We start from the raw sequence: 21,003 nt of genomic DNA on the forward strand, positions 1-21,003 counted from the left end.
CGTCCAGGGCCCTGGGGACGGATCCAGGCCACCACCAGGACTCTGTGGGCCGGGTGAGAAGCTCCCCACCACTGAGCACCAGGAAGACTAGGCGGCATGTCCTCTCGGGAGCTCCAGTCCGGCGGCCCTGCCATCCTCCAGCTGATGCCGTGAAGCCGCCGTGGAGATGTCGGCCCCTCCAGCAGCCCGACTCACCTGTTGAGGTCCTTTAATGGACCGGAACCTGGTAGTCTGGAGTAGACAATAAGAAAGTAAAAGAGAGAGAGAAACAGAGAGAGACAGGGAGAAAGAAAGACACAGGGGCCAAAGCTCTGCTGGAGCAAAGGTGTTTTATTCAACGTTGTGTGTGAGTATTTATTTATACTGTCTTACAAGGTAGCTATTTTCAGCAGAGATAAAATCAAAATTTACAAGTTATCAAGGAAACATGACGTCACCCATATGAAAGAGAGAAGGTTGTAAATAATCACTTTTCATAAAAAGGAAGAGGTCGTAAATAGTTGCTTATCACCATACGGAAAAGCTAGAAGGAAATGCGTACACTCCTCAGTCCCGGGAGCAGTTTGCTGCTCCACTTACTTCCTGAGTATTCAGGAATTAATAAGGGACAGAGGACTCAGGGCAGATCCAGAACAGCACACAGGAAGCCTCCTGGTCAATGCTTCCTGACAGTCACCGTGCCTCCACCGGGGTGCCCACCGCCGACCTGCTGTCGGAGCCTGGGGCGGGCTACTCCTGCAGCAGGCTCCTCGAGATCAGTATCCGCATCACTTCATTGCTGCCTGCGGGAGGGAGAGGGCGGGCTGGGCCTCAGGGTCAGGGACCAGTCTGACCAGGACTGTAAACAGCAGTGCGTTTCATCCCGACAGATGTCAGGAAGAAGGAAAAACTGACTTGTAAAAAACCTCTCCTGATGGTAAAAATGCTTTTATTAGATAAAAACAAACAAAATAAAACAGTAGAATATACACGTAGTATAAATTTTTTCTTTAAAAGTGTATCTACAAGCACAGAAAAGGTCCAAAAAGAGTACTTTGGTCTAAAATATAAAAGGAACCCAAAATATTAATTCAGATGTCAAAACCTGAGTGATCTTTTTAAACTTTTCTTGTGTTTTGTAATTTTTCAACAATAAATACACCAACATCGTTGGTAATCAGAAAACTGAATTTTAAAAGAACAAAAACGTTTTCCCTGAAAAGGGGTGGAATCAGTTGCTAGGGGAGGAGAGGAGTTGCTTGCTTCATTTTTACATTCTTTCTGATGCAAAGAATACTCTAGAACTCGGGAGTCACAGCGGCCAAGCCTGTGCACTGGAACCCGGGAGCCATGGCCGCTGAGTCTGCAGCCTAGAACCCGGGAGCCACGCCACTGATCCTGCACCCTAGAACCCGGGAGCCACGCCACTGATCCTGTGCCCTAGAACCCGGGAGCCACGCCACTGATCCTGCGCCCTAGAACCCGGGAGCCACGCCATGGATCCTGTGCCCTAGAACCCGGGAGCCACGCCACTGATCCTGTGCCCTAGAACCCGGGAGCCATGCCACTGATCCTGTGCCCTAGAACCCGGGAGCCACGCCACTGATCCTGTGCCCTAGAACCTGGGAGCCATGCCACTGATCCTGTGCCCTAGAACCCGGGAGCCATGGCCGCTGAGTCTGCACCCTAGAACCCGGGAGCCACGCCACTGATCCTGTGCCCTAGAACCCGGGAGCCACGCCACTGATCCTGTGCCCTAGAACCCGGGAGCCACGCCACTGATCCTGTGCCCTAGAACCTGGGAGCCATGGCCGCTGAGTCTGCACCCTAGAACCCGGGAGCCATGCCACTGATCCTGTGCCCTAGAACCCGGGAGCCATGCCACTGATCCTGCGCTCTAGAACTCAGGAGCCACAGCAGCTGAGTCTGCGCTTTAGAACCTGGGGGCCACTGCCACTGAGCCTGGGCCCTAGAACCCAAGAGACACGGCCGCCAAGTCTGCACTCTAGAACCTGGGAGCCACAGCCACTTAGCCTACGTGCTCCAACGACTGAAACCTGTGCTCTGCAATAAGAGAAGCCACTGCCATGAGAAGCCGGAGCATGGTGAAGAAGAGTAGCCCCTGCTTGCTGCAACTAGAGAAAAGTTATGCAGCAACAAAGACCCAGAGCAATCAAAATTAATAAATAAAAAATAAAACTGACATAGGCCAAGAGCAGGGGTGGGGGTGACCTCAGAGGGGACAGAGCAGAACTTCCTGATCCCCAGGCCAGTGCCCTCCCCTCCAAAGGGGCCAGGAGGGAGGAGGAAGGCAAGCGGGGCCCAGGCGGCACAGGGACAGATGCCGGGCTGAACACTCCGACAGGGAGGAAACCAGCTTGGGCGCGTTTACCTTCAAGGATCTGATGGACCCGAGAGTCCCGCACGTACTGCTGGACGGCATAGTCTTTCAGGTAGCCATAGCCACCGTGCATTTGTAGGGCCTGGTTGCAGATCTGCAGGGAGAAGGGGGTGAGGAACCTCAGGTCCCGGGAAGGCGCTCCTCCCCATGAGCACCCACATGGCCCTCTCCTGAGTAACTGGCGCCTCAAGTAGCATCCCAGGAGCGAACAGAAGGCCACCACATCCTGGGCACCCAGGAGAGCTAGAGCGCCAGCACTCACCGCAAAGCATTCGTCCGTAGCGAAGAGTTTGGCCATGGCGCACAGGACTACCGCATCCTCCCGCTCCTCCTGCAGAGCTGTGGCCGCAGTGCGGATCATCAGCCGTGAGGTCACCAGCCTGGCCGCCATCTCGGCCAGCTGAAACTGCAGGTACTGCAGCCACAGGGGAGAGAGCCACACACACAGATGGCTCAGCAGTGCCCGGGGCCCCGAGAGGCCCCTCCAAGGAAAGGCCTCAGCCACGCGTCCCTAGGCCCCACCAAGAATGTGCCTGGTAAGCTCCAAGCCCACTCCACTGCTGTACCGCAGTTACCACCCCCTCAAGGAGATGCCCCCTCTGTCTCCCCTTCAACCTACAGCCAGTAAAACACCCACAGCTCCACACAGGTGCCTCTGCCCAGCACACCAAGATGCCCTGGTGGCGCACACCTCTGCACCTCATGGTGGTGGGCTGGGACCTGGAGGAGCAGGACCCGAGGACCTGAGACCCCAGACCTTGGCCCCTGGCATGGCAGCTGAGCCCACAGCAGTGCCCAGGACACAACAAGTCAAGACAGGCGAGGCACTCGAGATCCCAGCTCCACCCCAGCTCCCCTACCACAGGTGACCCTGGACACAGTGGAGGCACCCACTATCCAGGTGCCTCCAGTGGGATACCAGCCACAGCCAGAAGCCTGGGCACAGGGAGCAGCAGGGAGCCCGGGCAACACTTCAGGGAGAGGCCGCACAGGCAAGAGGAATCACAGCCTGGGCTGCAGAAGCATCCACTGGAAACCAGAAGAAAAGCCTCTGGCTTCCAGCCTGCAGGGCTGTAAGAATCAGGCAGAAAAAAGCTCTACCTAAGAACAGACTGGCTGCCTCTAATGAGCCAGCTGAAGAGGAGTAACTCACCAGTAACACAGGATATCACAAAAAAATGACAGTTCTCCAGAAACAAAACCAGTCATGGATACTGGCTCTAATTGGTGGAGAATTCAAAAGAGCCATCATGAGGAAATTCAACGAGCTACAAGATAACTCAGGAATAAAAGTAATGAACAGAAGGACTATTTTGCCAAGAACACTGACATTCCAAGAAAGAATCAAACCAAAATCCTGGAGCTGAAGGACTCAATAAATGTGATGGAGAATGCATTAGAAAGCTATGGAAATATAGCAGACCATATAATTAGAGAGCCTGAAGACAGAAACCTGGAAATGATTCGGGTGGAAGAGGAAAGCTAAGATTAAAACACAATCAACCCTACCAGAGCTGTCCCACTCCATCAGAAAGAGCAGTGTAAGGATGGTAAGCATCCCAGAAGGAGAAGACAGCGGACGCGGGTATAGAGTTCGTTTACGGAAGATCTGAGAACGTCCCATGTCTGGGGAAGGAATTGGATATACATGTCCAGCAGGCTAATAGACGACCTGATTACCGCAAGGCAAACAGACCGTCTCCCAGACATATATTAAACCTGTCCAACGTCAAAGACAAAGAATCTTAAAGTCAGTCGGAAAAAAGACCATAACCTACAAAGGGACCCCAACAAGGTAAGAGCTGAACAGAACTATCCTACGATCCAGCTATTCCACTTATGGTATTTTTCCAAAAAATATGAAAACACTAATTCAAAAAGATACAAGCGTCCTTAAGTTCACTGCAGCGTTATTTGCAACAGCTAAGATGTGGAAGCAACCTAAGTGTCCAACAAGAGAAAGGACAAAGAAGATGGAATGTATGCATACACTGGACTACTATTTAGCCATAAAAAGAAAGGAATTCTGCAATTTGTGAAACATGGATGGACCTAGAGTGTTGCATTAAATGAAATCAGACAGAAAAAGACAAATACCACATGACTTCACTCACACGAAGAATCTAAAAAACACACAGTAAATGAAAACACCCAACAACCTCACAGATACAGAGAACAGACTGGGGGTCACGAGAGGAAGAGGGCAGGACGAAATGTGTAAAGGGGGTCAGCTGAACGCGATGGATGGGATCAGACTTCCAGTGGTGAGCTCACTATGGTGGACAAGAAGCCCAGTTATAATGTATGGAGGAAACTTTAATGATGTTGTAAACCAGTGTTACCTCAATAAAGAAAAAAGAATGAAAAACTGGGTCACAAAGAAGCAATCACTCCAATCCCACTCCCGTGAAATAACTACTTTTTGCATTTTCAGAGAATGCATTTTCATTAGTGTTTACATGTATCTATTTCATGAACAAAATAGCACATGCTCCTAAAATATCATGTTTCTCTTGCCATGTAATCCATCATGAATCTTCCTGCGACTATAAACAAAAACTATTATAAACGGGACAGAAAAAAGGCACAAGTTCTGGCTGCAGTGAGGGCAGAACCCATAGAGACATCAGGGCCCCACTGCTCTAGAAGACGTTTTGGAGACAAGAGCAAAGGAAGGGACACGCGGGGAGTTACCTGGCTATTGGCCAGAGGCTCTCCAAACTGCTTCCGGACCTTGAGGTAGTCTCGAGCGAGGACGATCGAGGCGTGAGCTGCGCCCAGGGAGCAGGAGGCTGGGAGGGAGGGGACCAAGGCGGCCAGTGAGCTGGGGGCCGTCGCGCCCGCCCCCCACCCCCAGCCCCCGCGGTCCTCACCGACATTGATCCTCCCGCCATTCAGGCCCTTCATGGCGATGAGGAAGCCCTGGCCCTCGTCCCCGATCCTGTTGGCCACCGGGACAGCACAGTCTTCAAAGATCACTGCTCGGGTCGGCTGTGAGTTCCACCCCACCTGGCAAAAATCAGGGGCTGTGTGGCGGCCCGGCAGTCAGCGCGCAGCGCGGCGTCTGCGGTCCACCCGGGCCGAGATGGGCGCTCTACCGTCCCGGGACTCAGGCTCCTGAGAACTCCGCTGAGGAGAAGCAGGAAGGCCACACTTCAGTATGTCAGCTCTGACAGACTTCCCTTTCAGCACAGCGTTTCAACATACCGAGGACACCTACTTCCGAGCATCCGCTCACCACACCAACCTGGTGCGGGACAGGCTCCAGGGCGGGGGAGCCCGTCACACACCTCGCCCAGCGCGGCTTCCGGCGGCGTCACGCCGGCGACGTCACACTGGTGACGTCATGCTGGCGGCCGGAAGTGGGCGTATTCACACCACAGACGCCGACAAAGGCCGCACGGGAGGAGCTCTTGCTCTGCTTTTCCTAGGGAGCTGCTTTAGCAAGACAGCCCTCAGTATGTCCGTCTCGAGCCCAGCGACGGTGTTCCACCCCTAGGACGCAGCCCATGCCCCGTAACTGGCTGGCTGGCAGCCCGCGTGCCTTCTGGGGCCACGATGTCCCCAGGGGCAGCTTCACTGGGAGGCCGGCAGAGCCCCCTTCCTCACGAAGAGCTGGATTTAGCCCCCAACAGACATAGACTGGCCTCCTTCCTCTCCGCTCCAGGACACCCACGCTGTCAGATCCTGCGGGCACGGGGCCTGGCGAGCCCCCGGCCCAGGGGCTGCCAGCCCTTCCCGCACCGCCCCCTTCAGGGCGCCTGCCTGGGAAGCTGCCCCCACCTATGGCCTTTCCTCTGAGGCCTCTGTGCAACCCTTGCTCAGCCCCTCCTATCCCTCACCCGCGCCCTCTCTCCTATCCCGCCCCCTTCAGGGCTTCTGCTGCCTCTGCCCCTCCCTGGGAACCCCACCCCCAGCCCCACCTCCCCGTGGAGCCTCCCAAGGCCCCTCTGGTCAGCAGGGCTGGCCTGACATCTTGTCTTCCAGACCCCGAGTCTGAACCCTCCCACCCTGCCCGTGGGTCTCCCTGGACACTCACCTCCCATCCAGGACAAACACCCCTGGCTGGGGCAGCTCCGGCGACCTTAACACTGAGTTGTAAGAGAACCACAGACACATGGCCGCCACCTCCCAGCCCCTTCTGGTGAAAAAGTCTCCTCTCCTCCCTAGGGCAGAGAAGCCCGCTCCTCACCGCCTAGAGTTCCTGTGAAGCTGCAGCCAGAAAGATATTCCCCGGTCCCAGCCCAGAACAAGGAGTCCCTTCCTGTCGTCTGTCTTTCATTCCAAAGACCACCTTCCCACTGCCATAGAGGAGTCCTCACCACTACCCGTACAAAATCTTTTGATGACTAAATCCAAGCTAAAGCAATTCCACACTCCTTTTCTGTTTCAAGTTCTCAGCTACCGAAGGTGCTCAGTACACCAAGTGGAAGCATGTGCTTGTAGGAAAGATGAGCAGGAGAGAAAGCCAGCTGCTCAGGCCACTACAGCAGCCAGATCAAGCGAGGTGGTCAGCAGGTGACCCCTCACCTGGTCTGCAAGCTCTCCAACCTCACCCCACACGGAGCCCTCTGCTCATGACCCTCCGGCCACACTGAGAAATTCTGGCTTCTTCAAACAGACTAAACTTGTTTCCACATCAGGCTCTTGGCAACCACTGCTGCCTCTGCCCAGATCCCTCCTCAGGGCTGGCTGGCAGCCGGCTCCTGACCTGGCAGACTGCATCAAGTGACACCTTATCTTCGGCTGTCCCTACACGGAGCAGCTCTCCTCTGCCCGCATCACACCCGGCTCGCTCCCCTCCCTCGCGCTGACCCGCCCGCTGCTCACAGGCAGCCCTACACCCTGGCACGCCGTTCTGGCCGGTCTGGCCTTCCGAATTTCCCATTTGTCAGGAGAGACGCAAAGCACAACTAATAATCAAGAAGAAAACCAAAAAGCAAAAGAAAAAATAATGTATGCTTGAAAGTGAGAGAAGACAGAGCGTAAGGAGAAAAAAGAGAAACTTTTTGTATAAGGAATTTATTTACAATTTTTTTCCAAGCCCCAAGCTAGCTAGATTTCGTAATACTGCCAACAGATATCAGAAGTACAAATGTGCTGAATCAGCTAACACTAGCTTTGTGAGAGCAGAAACACCAGAATCAGCATAACCTGGTTCTATGATACAACGTGTCAGACTCCATGTCAGTCTATCTCAAAACCAGACAGACATCCCACCTGTCTCCCAAGCCACGTGCACACAGCTCAGCGTGTACAGAGCTAAGAGGGCACGTGTCTTACAAGTGCAGGCAGGTGAGAGCATAAGGCTTTGCACACCCGGTGCTGAGAGGGTCCGGCTTTGCTGCACGAGAGGGGCACGGAGCCTCTCAGGCCCTGGCAGCTGCAGACGGTCAGGATCAGGGACGGCACGGAGCAGCCTGGGGGCCTGGGGAGCCAGCAGAGGCGGCGAGAGGCAGACGTGGGGCCATCTCCTCGCAGACTGCTGCCCGGGCCCAACTCTAAGGGCACCTGCTGGAGCCGAGGACTCGCCGCGCCAGCCCACCTGAGCAGACCCTAGCTCAAGACCAGGGGCAGGGACATAACCACAGGCCTACGGCTCATGGCCTGGCTGTGGGATCTGTCCATCCTGGAGATGTCTTCTCGAGGCCCAGGGAAACACCCTCCTCTTACGTTACTGAGGGACCCACGGTTACCTCCAGTAAGCTTTGCTGAACTAAAGAAGAAAAGTGGGCCAAAAGCATTTCACTCCCGAGATCTCTAGTCTCCTGTCAGCATTTCTTCCTGGGTAACAAGTGGGCAGAGAGATAGGAAGTAAGAGATACAGGCCAGAAGTGTATCTAACCCTCTGTTGATGTAAGCCACTGGCAGGCACGGTGCCCTGCCAGCAGCACCACGTGATGCAGTGAGGCCCGCCCCCACTCTCCGCTGTCGAAACCCTCACTGAAGCAACAGCCTGCAAGGCCGGGGCGGTGGGGGCGGACCACTTGCTGAGCTGGGATGGGGTTCCCGCCTGAGGCTCCCTGGCGAACCGCACTCACCTTTTTCTCCTTCTTGCCAAAGCTGAGGCCAGGGGTCCCCTTCTCCACCACTACGCAGGAGATGCCTCTGGGGCCTGGCCCTCCTGTGCGGCACATGACTACATAGATGTCAGCTTCACCGCCACCACTGATGAAGGCCTGTGTGGTTGCAGCAGGAAGACAGCGGGTGCCTCGGTGACGGGGCAGTGGGAGGTGAGGGGCAGCGGGAAGGGGTCCCAGGACGGGCCTAACTGGGCTCAGACCAGAGGAGAAACAGTGACGGTGAGCATGGGGACGTAGGTCTGAGATCCTCGCCCCAGACACGGTTCACCTGCAAACATGCGGGCCAGGCCGGGTGGGCGGTGAGGGGAAGGGCTGCCACCCTGCCTGGGAGGGCCGCGGCTGCTGGCCGTGTACCTTGGAGCCATTGAGGATGTAATGATCGTGTTGTCGCACGGCAGAGGTCACGAGGGAGGCGGCGTCACTCCCACTCCCTAGGGCGGGACGAAGGGGAGCTGAGAGGTGGGGGTGCTGGGGAGGGGAGGGAGCCCCCGTGAGGTCCCAGCTCCCGAGAGACCGTCCCTAACAACAGATGCCTTCGATCCAGGCCTGGAGAAGCGCAATGTGCTCAGGGAGAGCCTCCGGCTCTGCCTCCGCACTCCCGCTCCGGGGAGCCCTGAGCCTTGTGACCTGTGAGCCTGTGAGAATGCTCAGTCGGGATGGAGACACAAGCCGAGCCGGGGCAGCCGGCCGAGGCTCCGCAGGCCCGCGGGCCGCGCGCACACCCACCTGGCTCTGTGAGGCAGTAGGAGGCGAACTTCTCCATGGCGCAGAGGGGCGGGCACAGCCGGTGCCGCTGCTCCTCGCTCCCGAAGCGGTCGATCATCCAGACACACATGCTGAGCACACCCAGGAGGCCAGGGCAGAGACCAAAGGGAAAGGCAGCCTGAGGGGAGGGCATGCGCAGAGGGGAGCAGAGCACAGGAGCGTGGAGGGGAGAAGCCACAGCTGAGAAGTCTCACGTTTCAAGCAAAGGCCTGGATTAGCACATAGTCCGGGAGCACAGCACCCAGAGGGACCCAGGGCCAAGGTCACCTGGGCGCTGGCCACACTATCTCTGGTTAGGTTAACTGAGCTCCCTGAAAATCAAGCCGTCCTATGTACTCTCCCAAATTAGTGGAGGCTTCATCTCTGGGTTGAGGAAAAGGGAAGTGAGGCCCTTCCCTAATGCAGAACTCTTGTCTGGAACCAGGGCAGCTGGCATTTGGGAGAAGGCCAGCATTCTCTAAGCAACACACAAGATGACAGATCCGAGCCAAGAGGTGGCCGCAGACCTCGCGCGAGCTGCTGACATGCTGGCTCCTTGGGCGGGGGCAGGCACTACACAGCGAAACACTCTCCCGTCCACACAGAAGGTGCCCGCCGACCCACGCCAGCATGCGCTGCGCCCACCGGGCCGGCACTCACTTGTGGATGCTCATGTAGGCCGTGGTGCTGGTGCAGCCTGTGGCCAAGGCTTCAAAGATGACAGAGGCGTCCAGCCGCGAGAGGCCCGCCCCTCCGACATCTGTTTGAACGTACAGCCCCCCGAAGCCCAGCTGCGCTGCCTTCCGCATCGTGTCCACAGGGAACAGCTCCTGTGGAGAAAAGGGCAGGGTCATCGGAGAGGGACTCACAGGAGGGCTTCTCTTCCAGGGGCGTGAGGAGGGGCCCAGATGTGTGCACTCAGGAGGGGACAGAGCCCCTCGACTCAGTGCCACTTTTGTCGCCCACACAGCGGACCAGTTAAAATGCATTCTATGTGGACTGCTTTCTGGCACTCAAGTTGCTTTTTATCATTCCAGTACTGCCTGGGTTTTAAGAGTGCCCAAATCTTAATTTTCATCTACGAATTAAAGCAGTGGCATCTGCAGAAGGAGGACTCGCACCCCTACAGGAACTCGCATTTGCTGTGAGTTTTGCAAGCTGGGTGCTTGGGAGGAGGCGGGCTCTTGGCGGGAGGCATCCTGCAGCTGAACGCCCCACCTTCTGGTCCCACTCTGCCATGTGCGGCGCCATCTCCCGGGCAGCAAAGTTGAAGGCCACTTTCTGGAACTCTTTCTGCTCTTCACTTAGTCCCATGGAAGCTGTGGACAAGGCAGCATTTACTCAGAACCGGGTTGGGGCTCAGGGGAGAGGACAGCAGGCCAGAAGCCCCATGCAGCGTGGCGGGCAGACGACTTCGAGAGCACCCCCACATGGAGCTCCGCCGCGTGCCCCCGTGAACCTGCACCTCCCTTCGGCACTCCCGAACACACTAGCCGACTTCTTTCACCCTGTTACTACTTCTTCCATTACTCATCTTTCTCTTTTCCTCCTTGTAAAACCACATTAAAAGAATAATAAACACACAGAGACCCTCATATTATGGTAAAACGTTTTTTTTCCTTTAGGATGCCCTACCTTTTCTGTATCGGAATCTGTGCCTATTTGTCTATATGCATCAACTGAGTCATTCTACAAGCTCAATCAGGAAAGGAAAATAGGTGTACTTTGGCTTACTTTCCAAACTGAGGATAAAGGTCCTGCAGCAAAGCTGTGCATTTGATAGTCACTGAACACAGATACTGAGTCTTCCAGCGCTGAGAACAAGGCTAAGGGCCTCTTAAATCTGTCTTCACCAAATGCATTCAGAAATTTTAGAGTGTTTTCTTCCCTGACTATTAGTGCTTTGGGTAATTCCTTCACTTCCAGCTCTAAGCTACTTAAAAGCTAAGGAACTGACTGAGCGATACCATCAGTCCAGTTTCATCAGGATAAGTTTTTCTAGAACCACAAACGTTTTCAAAGAGATGATACTCCTCCAGTATCTCATGACAGGTGACACTCTTTGGAAGAAAGATGCCTGCATCAGCCTGACACACTGGCCACCCAGTTCAGTGTCATTACTTTGCAGCTGTTCTCTAAATAGCCAGTTCTCCGGATGACGTGAACACTGTTCTTTTTCTATGTACTTTTTTTTAACCCCCAAACACTGTGTAGAGTGAATGCAGAACAGGACTGACCTTTCAAACACAGCGACAGGCCCACTGGCCAGTCCTGTGCCTCAAACACTTATCATCTTCCCCACTTTGCAAGGTGACAGACATTCTGCTCAGGGCAGGCCGGAAGCTAAAAGGAAAGAACCTAAGCACAGCTTGCGTGAGAAGACCACAACCTGTTGGGAATGGTGTAGAGAATGTGCAAGAGACAGGACCATGAATCCTGGGAGCCACACCACAGAATGGTCAGCAACCTGCACAGGGCAAATCCCATTTATTTCTCCTTTGTTTTCTTGGTGCCCCTTGGAAAGGAGCCCCTGCCTCAGATGTGCTAAGAAGCATCCAGGAGTGTCTCTTACTGCGGGAGGCACAGTGGTGGCTGTCAAAATGTTGAGGGCAAAGTGGAAGGTGCAGGCTCTGCGTGGCCTCCTAAGACTCCATCCTTCCACGTTAGACAAGGTCGTGGGGGCAACGGTACAGAGCACAGGGGACGTGGAGTCTCAGGGGACAACCCCCTTCAGCGCCCAACTGCCCTGCAGCCATCCTCTCAGAGAACCCGGGCGAGCCCGGGCCTCGGGAGCGGCTGCCTGTGAGCCAGGAGAGAGCTGTGCGTCCCCACCCGGACTCTCAGTGAGACGGGAGTCGTGAGGATTGAAGGTGGCATTATCTTCAGAAGTCCACGGCAGAACCGACACTGGGTGGTGCTCTCAGAAATATGGTTAGGGATCAACAACTCAAGGTTCCCTACTCAGGACTCAGGCCATTTTCCACTCACAGAAGAATTCGGACCGGAGGTCTACCACGGGGCAGTGCTGGGACAGGATGTTGTGAGCGCTAAGGAAAAGAACAGCTGAGTGTATATGGGCTACAGAACTTCAGGCTGAGCAACAGCTCAGTACATGTTTACAGATGCTATTAGTATTGATAGATGCAAACAAGTAGTTCAAGGTGTAAAAGGTTTGAGTGCATCTAAACTGCAAGGAGATCCAACCAGCCCATCCTAAAGGAGATCAGTCCTGGGTGTTCATTGGAAGGACTGATGTTGAAGCTGAAACTCCAATACTTTGGCCACCTCTTGCGAAGAGCTGACTCATTGGAAAAGACCCTGATGCTGGGAAAGATTGAAGGTGGGAGGAGAAGGGGACGACAGAGGATGACATGGTTGGATGGCATCACCGACTCGATGGACATGAGTTTGAGTAAACTCTGGGAGTTGGTGATGGACAGGGAGGCCTGGTGTGCTGCAGTCCATGGGGCAGCAAAGAGTTGGACATAACTGAACAATAACAACAACAAAAGGAGAACACTGCTTGGAGTAAACAAGCAAAAAGTCAAGTTAAAAAGTAAATAATACACAAGAAAGCATGGTTGCTGAGTATAAATACCCCAGTTTCCAGAAAACATGAGCCAGAAAAACACAACAAAAACCAGACCGCATGAAGTTTGCTGGAGCTATTGGCAGAGTTCAAGAAGCCAGTACATAGACACCAAGACACACACACACAAATGCACACAGAAGTAGTAAAGCTAAAGAGAACAAGAACCCACATCAGAGGAGGAAAACTTGATTGTACAGTAGTTCAAGGGTGAACAAGAAGCCAAAAAGCCGAACACAGGAATCTCTGAATGCATCAAAGCCCACACCTAACCAGATCTCAACAGTTCCGAGAATCCTGGTGCTGAGAGAGCACGTGGGAAGCTGCAGCAAATTGCAATGGACAAGCAACCAGGCGTTCAAGCTCTGGGTCTGCAACTATTAATTACACAGCTTTCAGGAGGGAAGGCTTCTCTCTCAGCCTCAGGTCCCCCACTGTAAAATGAGAGGGCTGCACTAGACCCTAAGCAAGTTTCTTCATCTGTGAAATGATATATAAGATATAAGGAAAATCAGAACCCTCTTAAAAATTACTTTCCACAATAAAATGCACCAAGAAACAATGAGAAACATTTGTTGATCACTTCCATTAACTTAATATTAGAATATGCAGAATGATACGCTGAAAGGACAACTTTATTTCACTAAAGTTTCTTTTAAAAAGCTGATAAAGCAATTCATTTGTTGAAGCTACACCTCTAGCCACAGGAAATATTCTTATTTAACCTATTTGCTGCCAACCAACAAAGGTGACCCTGCTTACCAAATCCTAAGTGCAAGGATGGGGCGGGACCCTGTGAAGGTGCTTTAAGGCACTGGGAAGAAAACTGTCCTATTTCTTAGTGTCCTTGAACTCTAGATATTGAGCTGAGGCACTCGGAAGCTGCTCTATTTGCTTACAAAAGTGTCATTTACTTTGGATTTTTTAAAAGAAAGATTTCAAAGAAAAAAGTGTTTTTCTTTTTTGACAGCCTCACAGGGTCTGGTTACCCCCTAGTTGGCCTAGGTCTCCCCTACTCCGTTGTGGGTGTGTGTCCAGTCGTGTCCGATTCTTTGCAACCCCAAAGACTTCTCTGTCTCCATGGGATTCTCCAGGCAAGAACACTGGAGTGAGTTACCATTTCTCCCTCCAGGGGACCTTCCGGACCCAGGGAAGCTCTGCTGCGCTGCAGACGGGCTCTTTACCGCCCGGCCACCAGGGAAGCCCCGCTCGATGACTCGCATGGAAATTATTTGCTAGGAGACACTCCACTCAGGTCTATAAGCTCTGGTAGTTTCCCACTTGCTACAAGTTACTTTTCTTCATGAGTTTCAATAGCTGTTTTGTAACCATAGATGTTGTTACGTAATTTATTTCTATAAGCGAGTCTTGGATCACCGGAGGTTTGTTTACCGATCACAACCACCAGCTGGCTTTACCTTTAGGACTTAAGCTTATGATTAACAACAGCAAAGCTCACGAGTCCCCGCGGCGAAGCCCGCCCTTACAGCAAGCAGAGGTAACAAGGCAGCTCCGAGCGCTGGGAGAGAAGGGAACCGTAGTCCCAGGCCGCCTCGCCGGTCCCCCACCGCAAAGCGCCGGGACCAACCGGCGGCGGCCGCCGAGGGCCCCCGCCCACCCGCGCGCCCCCGGGCTCGGCACGCGCCGACCCAGGGCCGGAGCCTACCCCCGGCGGGACTTACGGTCGATGCAGGAGACCACGCCCCGCCGGGCGCTGTCGGCGGCGCCCCGGGGCCCGCGGCGCAGCCCCCTCAGCCGCGCCCCGACGCGTTGGCAGCCTCCTCGCAGCATCACCGCCGCGCGCTCCTCTCCCAGCAGCTCCGGCTGAGGTCTGAGCTCCCGCGACCTCGGCCGGCGGACAGGCCGCGAGGGCCGCGCCGCACTGCACGTCGGAAGCTGTAGTGCGCGCCGCGGCCCCGAGGGCGTGCTCGGGGCGCTTGTGGGAGGAGCCGGGACTACAATTCCCTGAGGCCCGCGGGGCCGCGGCGCGCGTGCCAAGACTGGAGAGCACCGCGGGCGGGGGCGGGGCTCGCGGGGCCGGGCCTGAGCGCGAGGCGCGGACTGAGAGAGGGGAGCTACGGGGGCTCGCGCCGGGGCTTCGCGGGGCGCAGAGGCTTCGCGGGACCCCGCGGAGGGGTCCAGTAAGCGCCCGAGGCTGCGGCCGTCCCGACCCGCGGGACAGCATGCCGCGAGCCCGGAGGAGGCCGGCGGGGCCGGGTGAGCGCGCCGGGCCGCTCAGCGCGCACGGGGAGGCCGGAAGGCTGGTTCTGTGATCCGGGGCCCCGAGCCGCCCCCAGGCTTCTGTCCTGGGCCCTTCTCTGCCACTCGTCCGTCCGAGCGCTGACTGTCCGGGGAAGGCGGTGGGACGAGGGCCGGCGCGCGCGGCCCCCACTCCGAAGGGAGCCACACGCCGAAGGGAAAGGGTCGGGGGGCCGGGAGCTTTGTCTAGCGTCGAGAATGGGTAGGAAAGCGGGGCGTCTCTCGTATTCACAGGGTGAGTGGCATTCTCAACGGAAGGGCAGCAGCAGCAGAGCACTCAGAGGCAGAGGAAGTGCCTCCCGGAGACGGGCGAGGGTTTAGGGTTAGGGTTTCGGGTTGTTGATTATCAGTGCGCCCGGTGCTTACCGTGTCCCGCCCACTGTCCGGGGTGGGGGGGGGGGGGGCCACGGGCACAGCAGGAGGGTGCCGCGTGTTAGACGGCCGTCAGGATGGCTCACGTGGGAGCTTCCACCTAGTCCAGAGGCCGTGCAGGAGGGTCAGGTGGGTTCAGGCCAGCGTGGCAGGCTGGCGTAGAATCTGGCGCATACCCTCCAGGTGGATGGTGTGGACTGATTGCTTTAGGTTGAGCGTGACCACGGAGCACAGGTAAAAACTCAACAGTTCTTAATTACTAGGTACCCACTCTGCTTCAGGCACATTTCCTTCACTGAAGGGCAAAACAGTCTCATCCATGTCTGCCAACTCCTCAGTGGTGGTTTTATCCATCTTCTCTGAGCACCTTCAAGGAGTGGAAAGGAGGCAGGCTCAGAGCACAGTGAGCAAGGAAGGAGTCTGCGGTGACATAGAAGCTCATGTTCCTGAACACTGATGATGACGCCAGGCACCGCCTCAGCCCACTGTTTGTATTGTGCCTGTGCTCAGTCGCTTCAGACTCTATGACCCCAGGGACTGTAGCCCGCCAGGCTCCTCTGTCCATGGGATCCTCCAGGCAAGGATACTCGAGTGGGTTGCCATGCCCTCCTCCAGGGGATCTTCCCAACCCTGGGGACTGAATGCCATAGCTCTAAGTTTCCTATGTTGGCAGGTGGGTTCTTTATCACTAGCACTGCCTGGGAAGCTCTGACTCCAGAGCAGCTGTTTTTCCTGCGTCAGAACTTTCTCAGCAGGTAAGAAAGTTCTCTTCTTTTTGTTTCTCTTGCAGACATGAAGGGGCCAGAAGAAAAACGCACCAAAACTAAGAACCTAGGGGGGGCATCAGCCCAAGTGGAGAACTGCAGCCTCCAGAAGACTCCAGTCTTTGAAGACAGTGGGGAGGCTCTCAGCAGCTACTGGCTGATGAAGTCAGAGCCAGAAAGTCGACTGGAGAAAGGCGTGGATGTGAAGGTGAGTGCCGGGGTCCAGCCCCGGCTGATCCAGGGTATTCGAAGGAGAGACGGCGTAGGCAACCTATTCAAATGTTAATTAGAGATATAAAGAGTAATAGAATGAGGATAGCTCAGTAGGAAAATTCAGTGGAGAAAAGAAGCTGAGTAGCTTGGTTTACGCGGAAAATCAATATAACCCGTGACACCAGGTTAGCTCTGACCACGGAGGCCGCAGGCACCTTCTCGAATAGCGGAAGGTGCCCCACCTTAGACACCTTCTCGAGTGGGTCTTAGAAGCCCAGGCAAATAAATGGTCGCAGAGGATATCCGCGCTCCAGATGGACACTCAGCTGAAAATTGAGGGGAAGAATGACATGGGGAGACCAAGTGTTGGTGAGCAAGGCCCGTAGCTTTATTTTCAACAGGGGCTTTTATACCCTAAGTTACACATAGAGGATAATAGGGGATGCAAAGTCAGCAGTCTTTGATCCTTATCAAAACCAGGGTTTCTTTCCTGCAAATTTATCGTATACAAATGGTTTAGGTGATTTACATCATCTTCTGGCTAGAAGGCCTATTAACATTTTATGACTCTTTGACAAGGACTTATCAACAAAGACTTATTTTCTCTGAGAGTAATTACTTTAAGGTTTGGCGCCATCTTCCGAAGATAAAATTGCATTCCTATAGGGCGGATGTGTAATGGGTTTACAACAAAGGAAATAATTTATTACCTTAAGGGTCTAAAGTTACTAACACCAAGGCCACTACTTACTTTTTCTACATACCAACTGTATTAATTAATACACATTCAAGGATACAATTTAGGGGATGTGGAAACTTGGCAACAAGCATTGGCTCATCAATGAAATCTTCTACTAGTTTTATTCTGACAGTTTCTAACTCTCTGAGAGGCTCTAAGCTATTTGAATATCTTAGGCTTCCCATGCCTCTCGAGGCTGGGAGACTGTAAACAATCGTATGCATAGCTGTAGGTGTCCGAGTAAACTTGTCAGGCAAGTTAGAGAGCCATCTGAGGGGTTTGGATTTAAACGCTCCTAGTTGCCCAGGAACTTTATTAATTGGAGCTGTAAGTTAACTCTTGGTCAGAGAGGGCGAGATGGTGGTGGGGGACAGCCCCCAGTAAAGTCAGAGGTGAGAGCACAAAGCAATAAAGTAGGCAGACTCTGGTTTTTGGGGGTAGATGCTCGAGAATATCCGGGGGCACTCCCGAGGCTCCATCCCGCCTTTGCGTATGCCGAGCCTCCTTCCTCATGACCTTTGTCACGAGTGGAATGTCTCTCGTCGGCTCCCGGCAGGTGAGGTCCCGCGCCCGTCTCCATGGTGCACAGGGGACACCACGGGGCCCGTCAGCTACTTCTTGCCTCTGAGGAGCAGGGAGAAGGTGGTATGGAGTAGGGCCAGCAGGGTTTACTGCCATCTCTCTGCCCCCAGCTTCTCTCTCGCGGCCAGGCGGCCGTGGTCGCAGTGCTGGTGCCGCCGCTGCAGGGGCCACGCAGCGTGCGTGGGAGGGGCTTTGGGGGGAACGGATTCGTGTGGTCCTATGGCTGAGCCCCTTCACTGTCCACCTGAAACTCACCACGTTGTCAGTCAGCTATACGCCCGTGCAAGATAAAAAGTAACAACAAAAAAACTGGCCATAGGCACCTGTCTGTGCTCCAGTGAAACTGTCTGCGAGTCAGGCATGGGCCAGATGCAGCCCGAAGGCTGGTCCACCAGCCCCAAGCCAGGCCGCACTCGGCCTCAGGCTGCCTTTTTCTGGCCACCCACCGTGCCCTTAGGTATCTCCCTGCCAACAGCCGGTAACCAGGGGGTGAGTGTGACTCAGTTCTCACGACAGCCCAGAGACAACACAGTTGGAGATGCTATAGAAGGGATATATATTTTAATAATAGAGAAATAGAGATAACCGGATTAGCAGATTAATTACCCACTCCCCTAATCCTCTGGACTGTGAGGGATGACAGGGTGGACAGGGCTGCCATCTGCGTGCCTGGCACGTGTGGCTCTGTGGGGTACTATCCCCAGAGGCTCCTGGGCCCAGATGACAGGGTGCACAGGGCTGCCGTCTGCGTGCCTGGCACGTGCGGCCGTGGGGTACTATCCCCAGAGGCCTCTGGGCCCAGATGATAGGGTGCACAGGGCTGCCGTCTGCGTGCCTGGCACGTGTGGCCATGGGGTACTATCCCTAGAGGCCCCTGGGCCCAGATGACAGGGTGCACAGGGCTGCCGTCTGCCTGCCTGGCACGCATGGCCGTGGGGTACTATCCCCAGAGGCTCCTGGCCCCAGCTGCCAGCATCGCTCACACTGAACGGCGAGGAACGTGTCTGCTTCCACACGTCCCGACCTGCTGGCCCAGGAGAGTTCACCAAATGACCTTTTTTCTGGCCCAGTTCAGCATCGAGGATCTCCAGGCACAGCCCAGGCAGACGACGTGCTGGGATGGTGTTCGCAACTACCAGGTAGGCGGGCTGGCAGGACCGTGAGGCTCGGGGGGAAAAGCCTGCTTCTCTCTGACCTACTCAGGAGTGAAGCTGTCTCGGCCAAGGCTGCTTTTTCCCTGAACCCAAACCTGAAGATACACAATAAATACCTGAATTTCTCTGGCTGCCTGCAGTTTTGAAACTGCCTGTGTTCCAGCCAGTGTCCTGATACACATCTGGGCAAAAGGCAAGGACGGAACTGAAGCGGGGGGAGGTTGCAGAAAGGAGTCTCAGCTAACAAAGGCGGACTCGATTTCCGCTGGCTGGTGCTTCCCGCCAGTGGGAGAACAGCGCTTGTTCCTTGTCTGCTGCAACAGGCCCGAAACTTCCTGAGGGCCATGAGGCTGGATGAGGAGGCCTTCTTCTACCACAGCAACTGCAGAGAGCCGGGCATCGCGGGCCTTGTGAAGGTCAGGCATCCAGGCTGAGGGCTGAGCCGGCTCCCTTAATGTGGGTCTGGGGACACAGCTTACGTGGGTCATCGACGCCCCCCCACCCTGGTCAGGAGTAGGTGGCAGGCCTACAGCAAGGCGGGCCTGCATCCCAGGCCCTGCGGGCACAGGCTTCTCATGGTCCTGCGCTCAGGCAGGCCGGCAGCCAGCGGACACACGACTGTGGGTGGGGAAACCGGTGCCAGCAGCGAGCTCTGCTTGGTTGGGAGCCCACCGTCAGGGTTGCCTCAGACTGCAGTATTCCCACACGTCTAAGCCCTCGCTGGCTCTGTGGCAGACAGACGGGGCGAGACCATGTAGGCCAAGAAATGGAAGCTGGACTCGGACTGAAGTCTGGCTGTCGAGCTGACTGGACAAATGACTAGAGACTCGGATCTGATTTCAGATTGTGAAGGAGGCTTACCCAGACCACACACAGTTTGAGAGAAACAATCCCCACTATGATTCATCCAGCAAGGAAGACAACCCCAAGTGGTCCATGGTAAAGTTACTCCTCTTTTTCCCAGCTCACAGATGGACAGAGGGCAGAGGCTCTGGGGTCTCTAGGGCAGGGCACAGAGCCCTGCTTGTCAGTGAGGCCACTCTGCCACGGGTGGAGGACGGGCGCGGGCACCCTGCCCGTGGGGCCTCCTACACTCAGCTGACACAGCTGGATGTGCTTTCTGTCCCGCACGCCGCTGTCCTGTAGGTGGACGTACAGTTTGTGCGGACGATGAAGCGTTTCATTCCCCTGGCCGAGCTCAGAGCCCATCACCAAGCACACAAAGCCTCTGGCGGCCCTTTGAAAAACATGGCTCTCTTCACTCACCAGAGACTGTCTGTCCAGCGCCTGACCCGAGGTAAGGATGGCCCTTGTCTTTGGACCACATGCCAGAACGACTGAGTTCTCTTGTACTCGCCGGGGAAGCCTAAGCACAGCGGTTAAGGGCTGTGTCCCCGCCCCCGTAACTCCCACGAGAGGCGCTCCCTGGGCTGCCCAGGGTGCCGTGTGCGGCAGCAGCCAGAGCCCGCCCCCCGTTCCTGAGGGAGCGGCTGCTGGCCTTGCGCCTGAGATGTGCCTGCCGGACTGCTCCGTTCAGAGTGGAGGCACCACAGACCATATCCCCCCAGGCTTCTCTGTCCATGGGACTGTCCAGGCAAGAACACAGGCAAGAACACTGGACTGGGCTGCCATGCCCTCCAGGAGATCTTCCCGACCCAGGGATCGAACCCGTGTGTCTTACGCCTCCTGCGCTGGCAGGGGGGTTTGTTACCATGACGCCACCTGGGAAGCCCATTCAGGAGCTGATACAGACCTAATTCTTCCTCTTCGTGCCCTTTTCGGCAGAGGAGTTTGATTTTATCCTGAGCCTGGAGGAAAAGGAACCGAGTTAATGGAGGCGTGGCTGCTGAAATGGACAAGATGTTGCCCCAAAGTCAAGCTACCACAAGACGAGAGGCAGTGTGGGGAGCACGCTGGTTGTGAGCAGTGGGGCCTGGTCCTTTCTAATAAACACCCATGCTTAAGTTGGAAGCGTTTATTTCAGTCAGCATCGTGGGTAGAACAGGTTTCACAGCCCCTTGGCCTGATGCAGGGCCCAGTCTGCTGACACGGCTGTCTCTACCCTTCTCTGCCTGCCCCTCAAGCTTCTGGTCCCACGGAGATTAAACTAGCAGTTTCAGGACA

General features: G+C 55.3%; 2 protein-coding genes across 5 annotated transcripts; one reads left to right on the forward strand and one right to left on the reverse strand.

The window, feature by feature from the left end:
• Positions 1-312: 312 nt before the first annotated feature.
• ACAD8 (acyl-CoA dehydrogenase family member 8) lies at positions 313-14,674 on the reverse strand. 2 transcript variants are annotated; one of them, XM_025265982.3, is made up of 11 exons: positions 14,479-14,674; positions 10,426-10,526; positions 9,868-10,037; positions 9,190-9,299; positions 8,818-8,894; positions 8,422-8,559; positions 5,254-5,389; positions 5,075-5,172; positions 2,643-2,795; positions 2,372-2,474; positions 313-782 (listed from the first exon to the last, which is right to left on the reverse strand). In XM_025265982.3, the coding sequence occupies exons 1-11, from the start codon at positions 14,585-14,587 to the stop codon at positions 730-732; spliced, it is 1,248 nt and encodes a 415-aa protein (XP_025121767.3). In that variant the 5' UTR covers positions 14,588-14,674; the 3' UTR covers positions 313-729. The 2 variants fall into 2 exon arrangements, with proteins under 2 accessions (XP_025121767.3, XP_044784980.2); XM_044929045.2 differs by lacking the exon at positions 10,426-10,526 and having other exon boundaries at positions 14,479-14,595.
• Positions 14,675-14,828: 154 nt separating this feature from the next.
• THYN1 (thymocyte nuclear protein 1) lies at positions 14,829-20,843 on the forward strand. 3 transcript variants are annotated; one of them, XM_025265985.2, is made up of 7 exons: positions 14,829-15,013; positions 16,218-16,399; positions 18,796-18,864; positions 19,203-19,295; positions 19,723-19,818; positions 20,026-20,176; positions 20,665-20,843. In XM_025265985.2, the coding sequence occupies exons 1-7, from the start codon at positions 14,980-14,982 to the stop codon at positions 20,709-20,711; spliced, it is 672 nt and encodes a 223-aa protein (XP_025121770.1). In that variant the 5' UTR covers positions 14,829-14,979; the 3' UTR covers positions 20,712-20,843. The 3 variants fall into 3 exon arrangements, with proteins under 3 accessions (XP_025121770.1, XP_006068545.1, XP_044784981.1); XM_006068483.3 differs by lacking the exon at positions 14,829-15,013 and adding an exon at positions 15,071-15,290; XM_044929046.1 differs by lacking the exon at positions 14,829-15,013 and adding an exon at positions 15,512-16,004.
• Positions 20,844-21,003: the final 160 nt, after the last annotated feature.

This window comes from Bubalus bubalis, chromosome 16 (genome assembly GCF_019923935.1).
Source record: "Bubalus bubalis isolate 160015118507 breed Murrah chromosome 16, NDDB_SH_1, whole genome shotgun sequence".
Taxonomy (NCBI): Eukaryota; Metazoa; Chordata; class Mammalia; order Artiodactyla; family Bovidae; genus Bubalus; species Bubalus bubalis.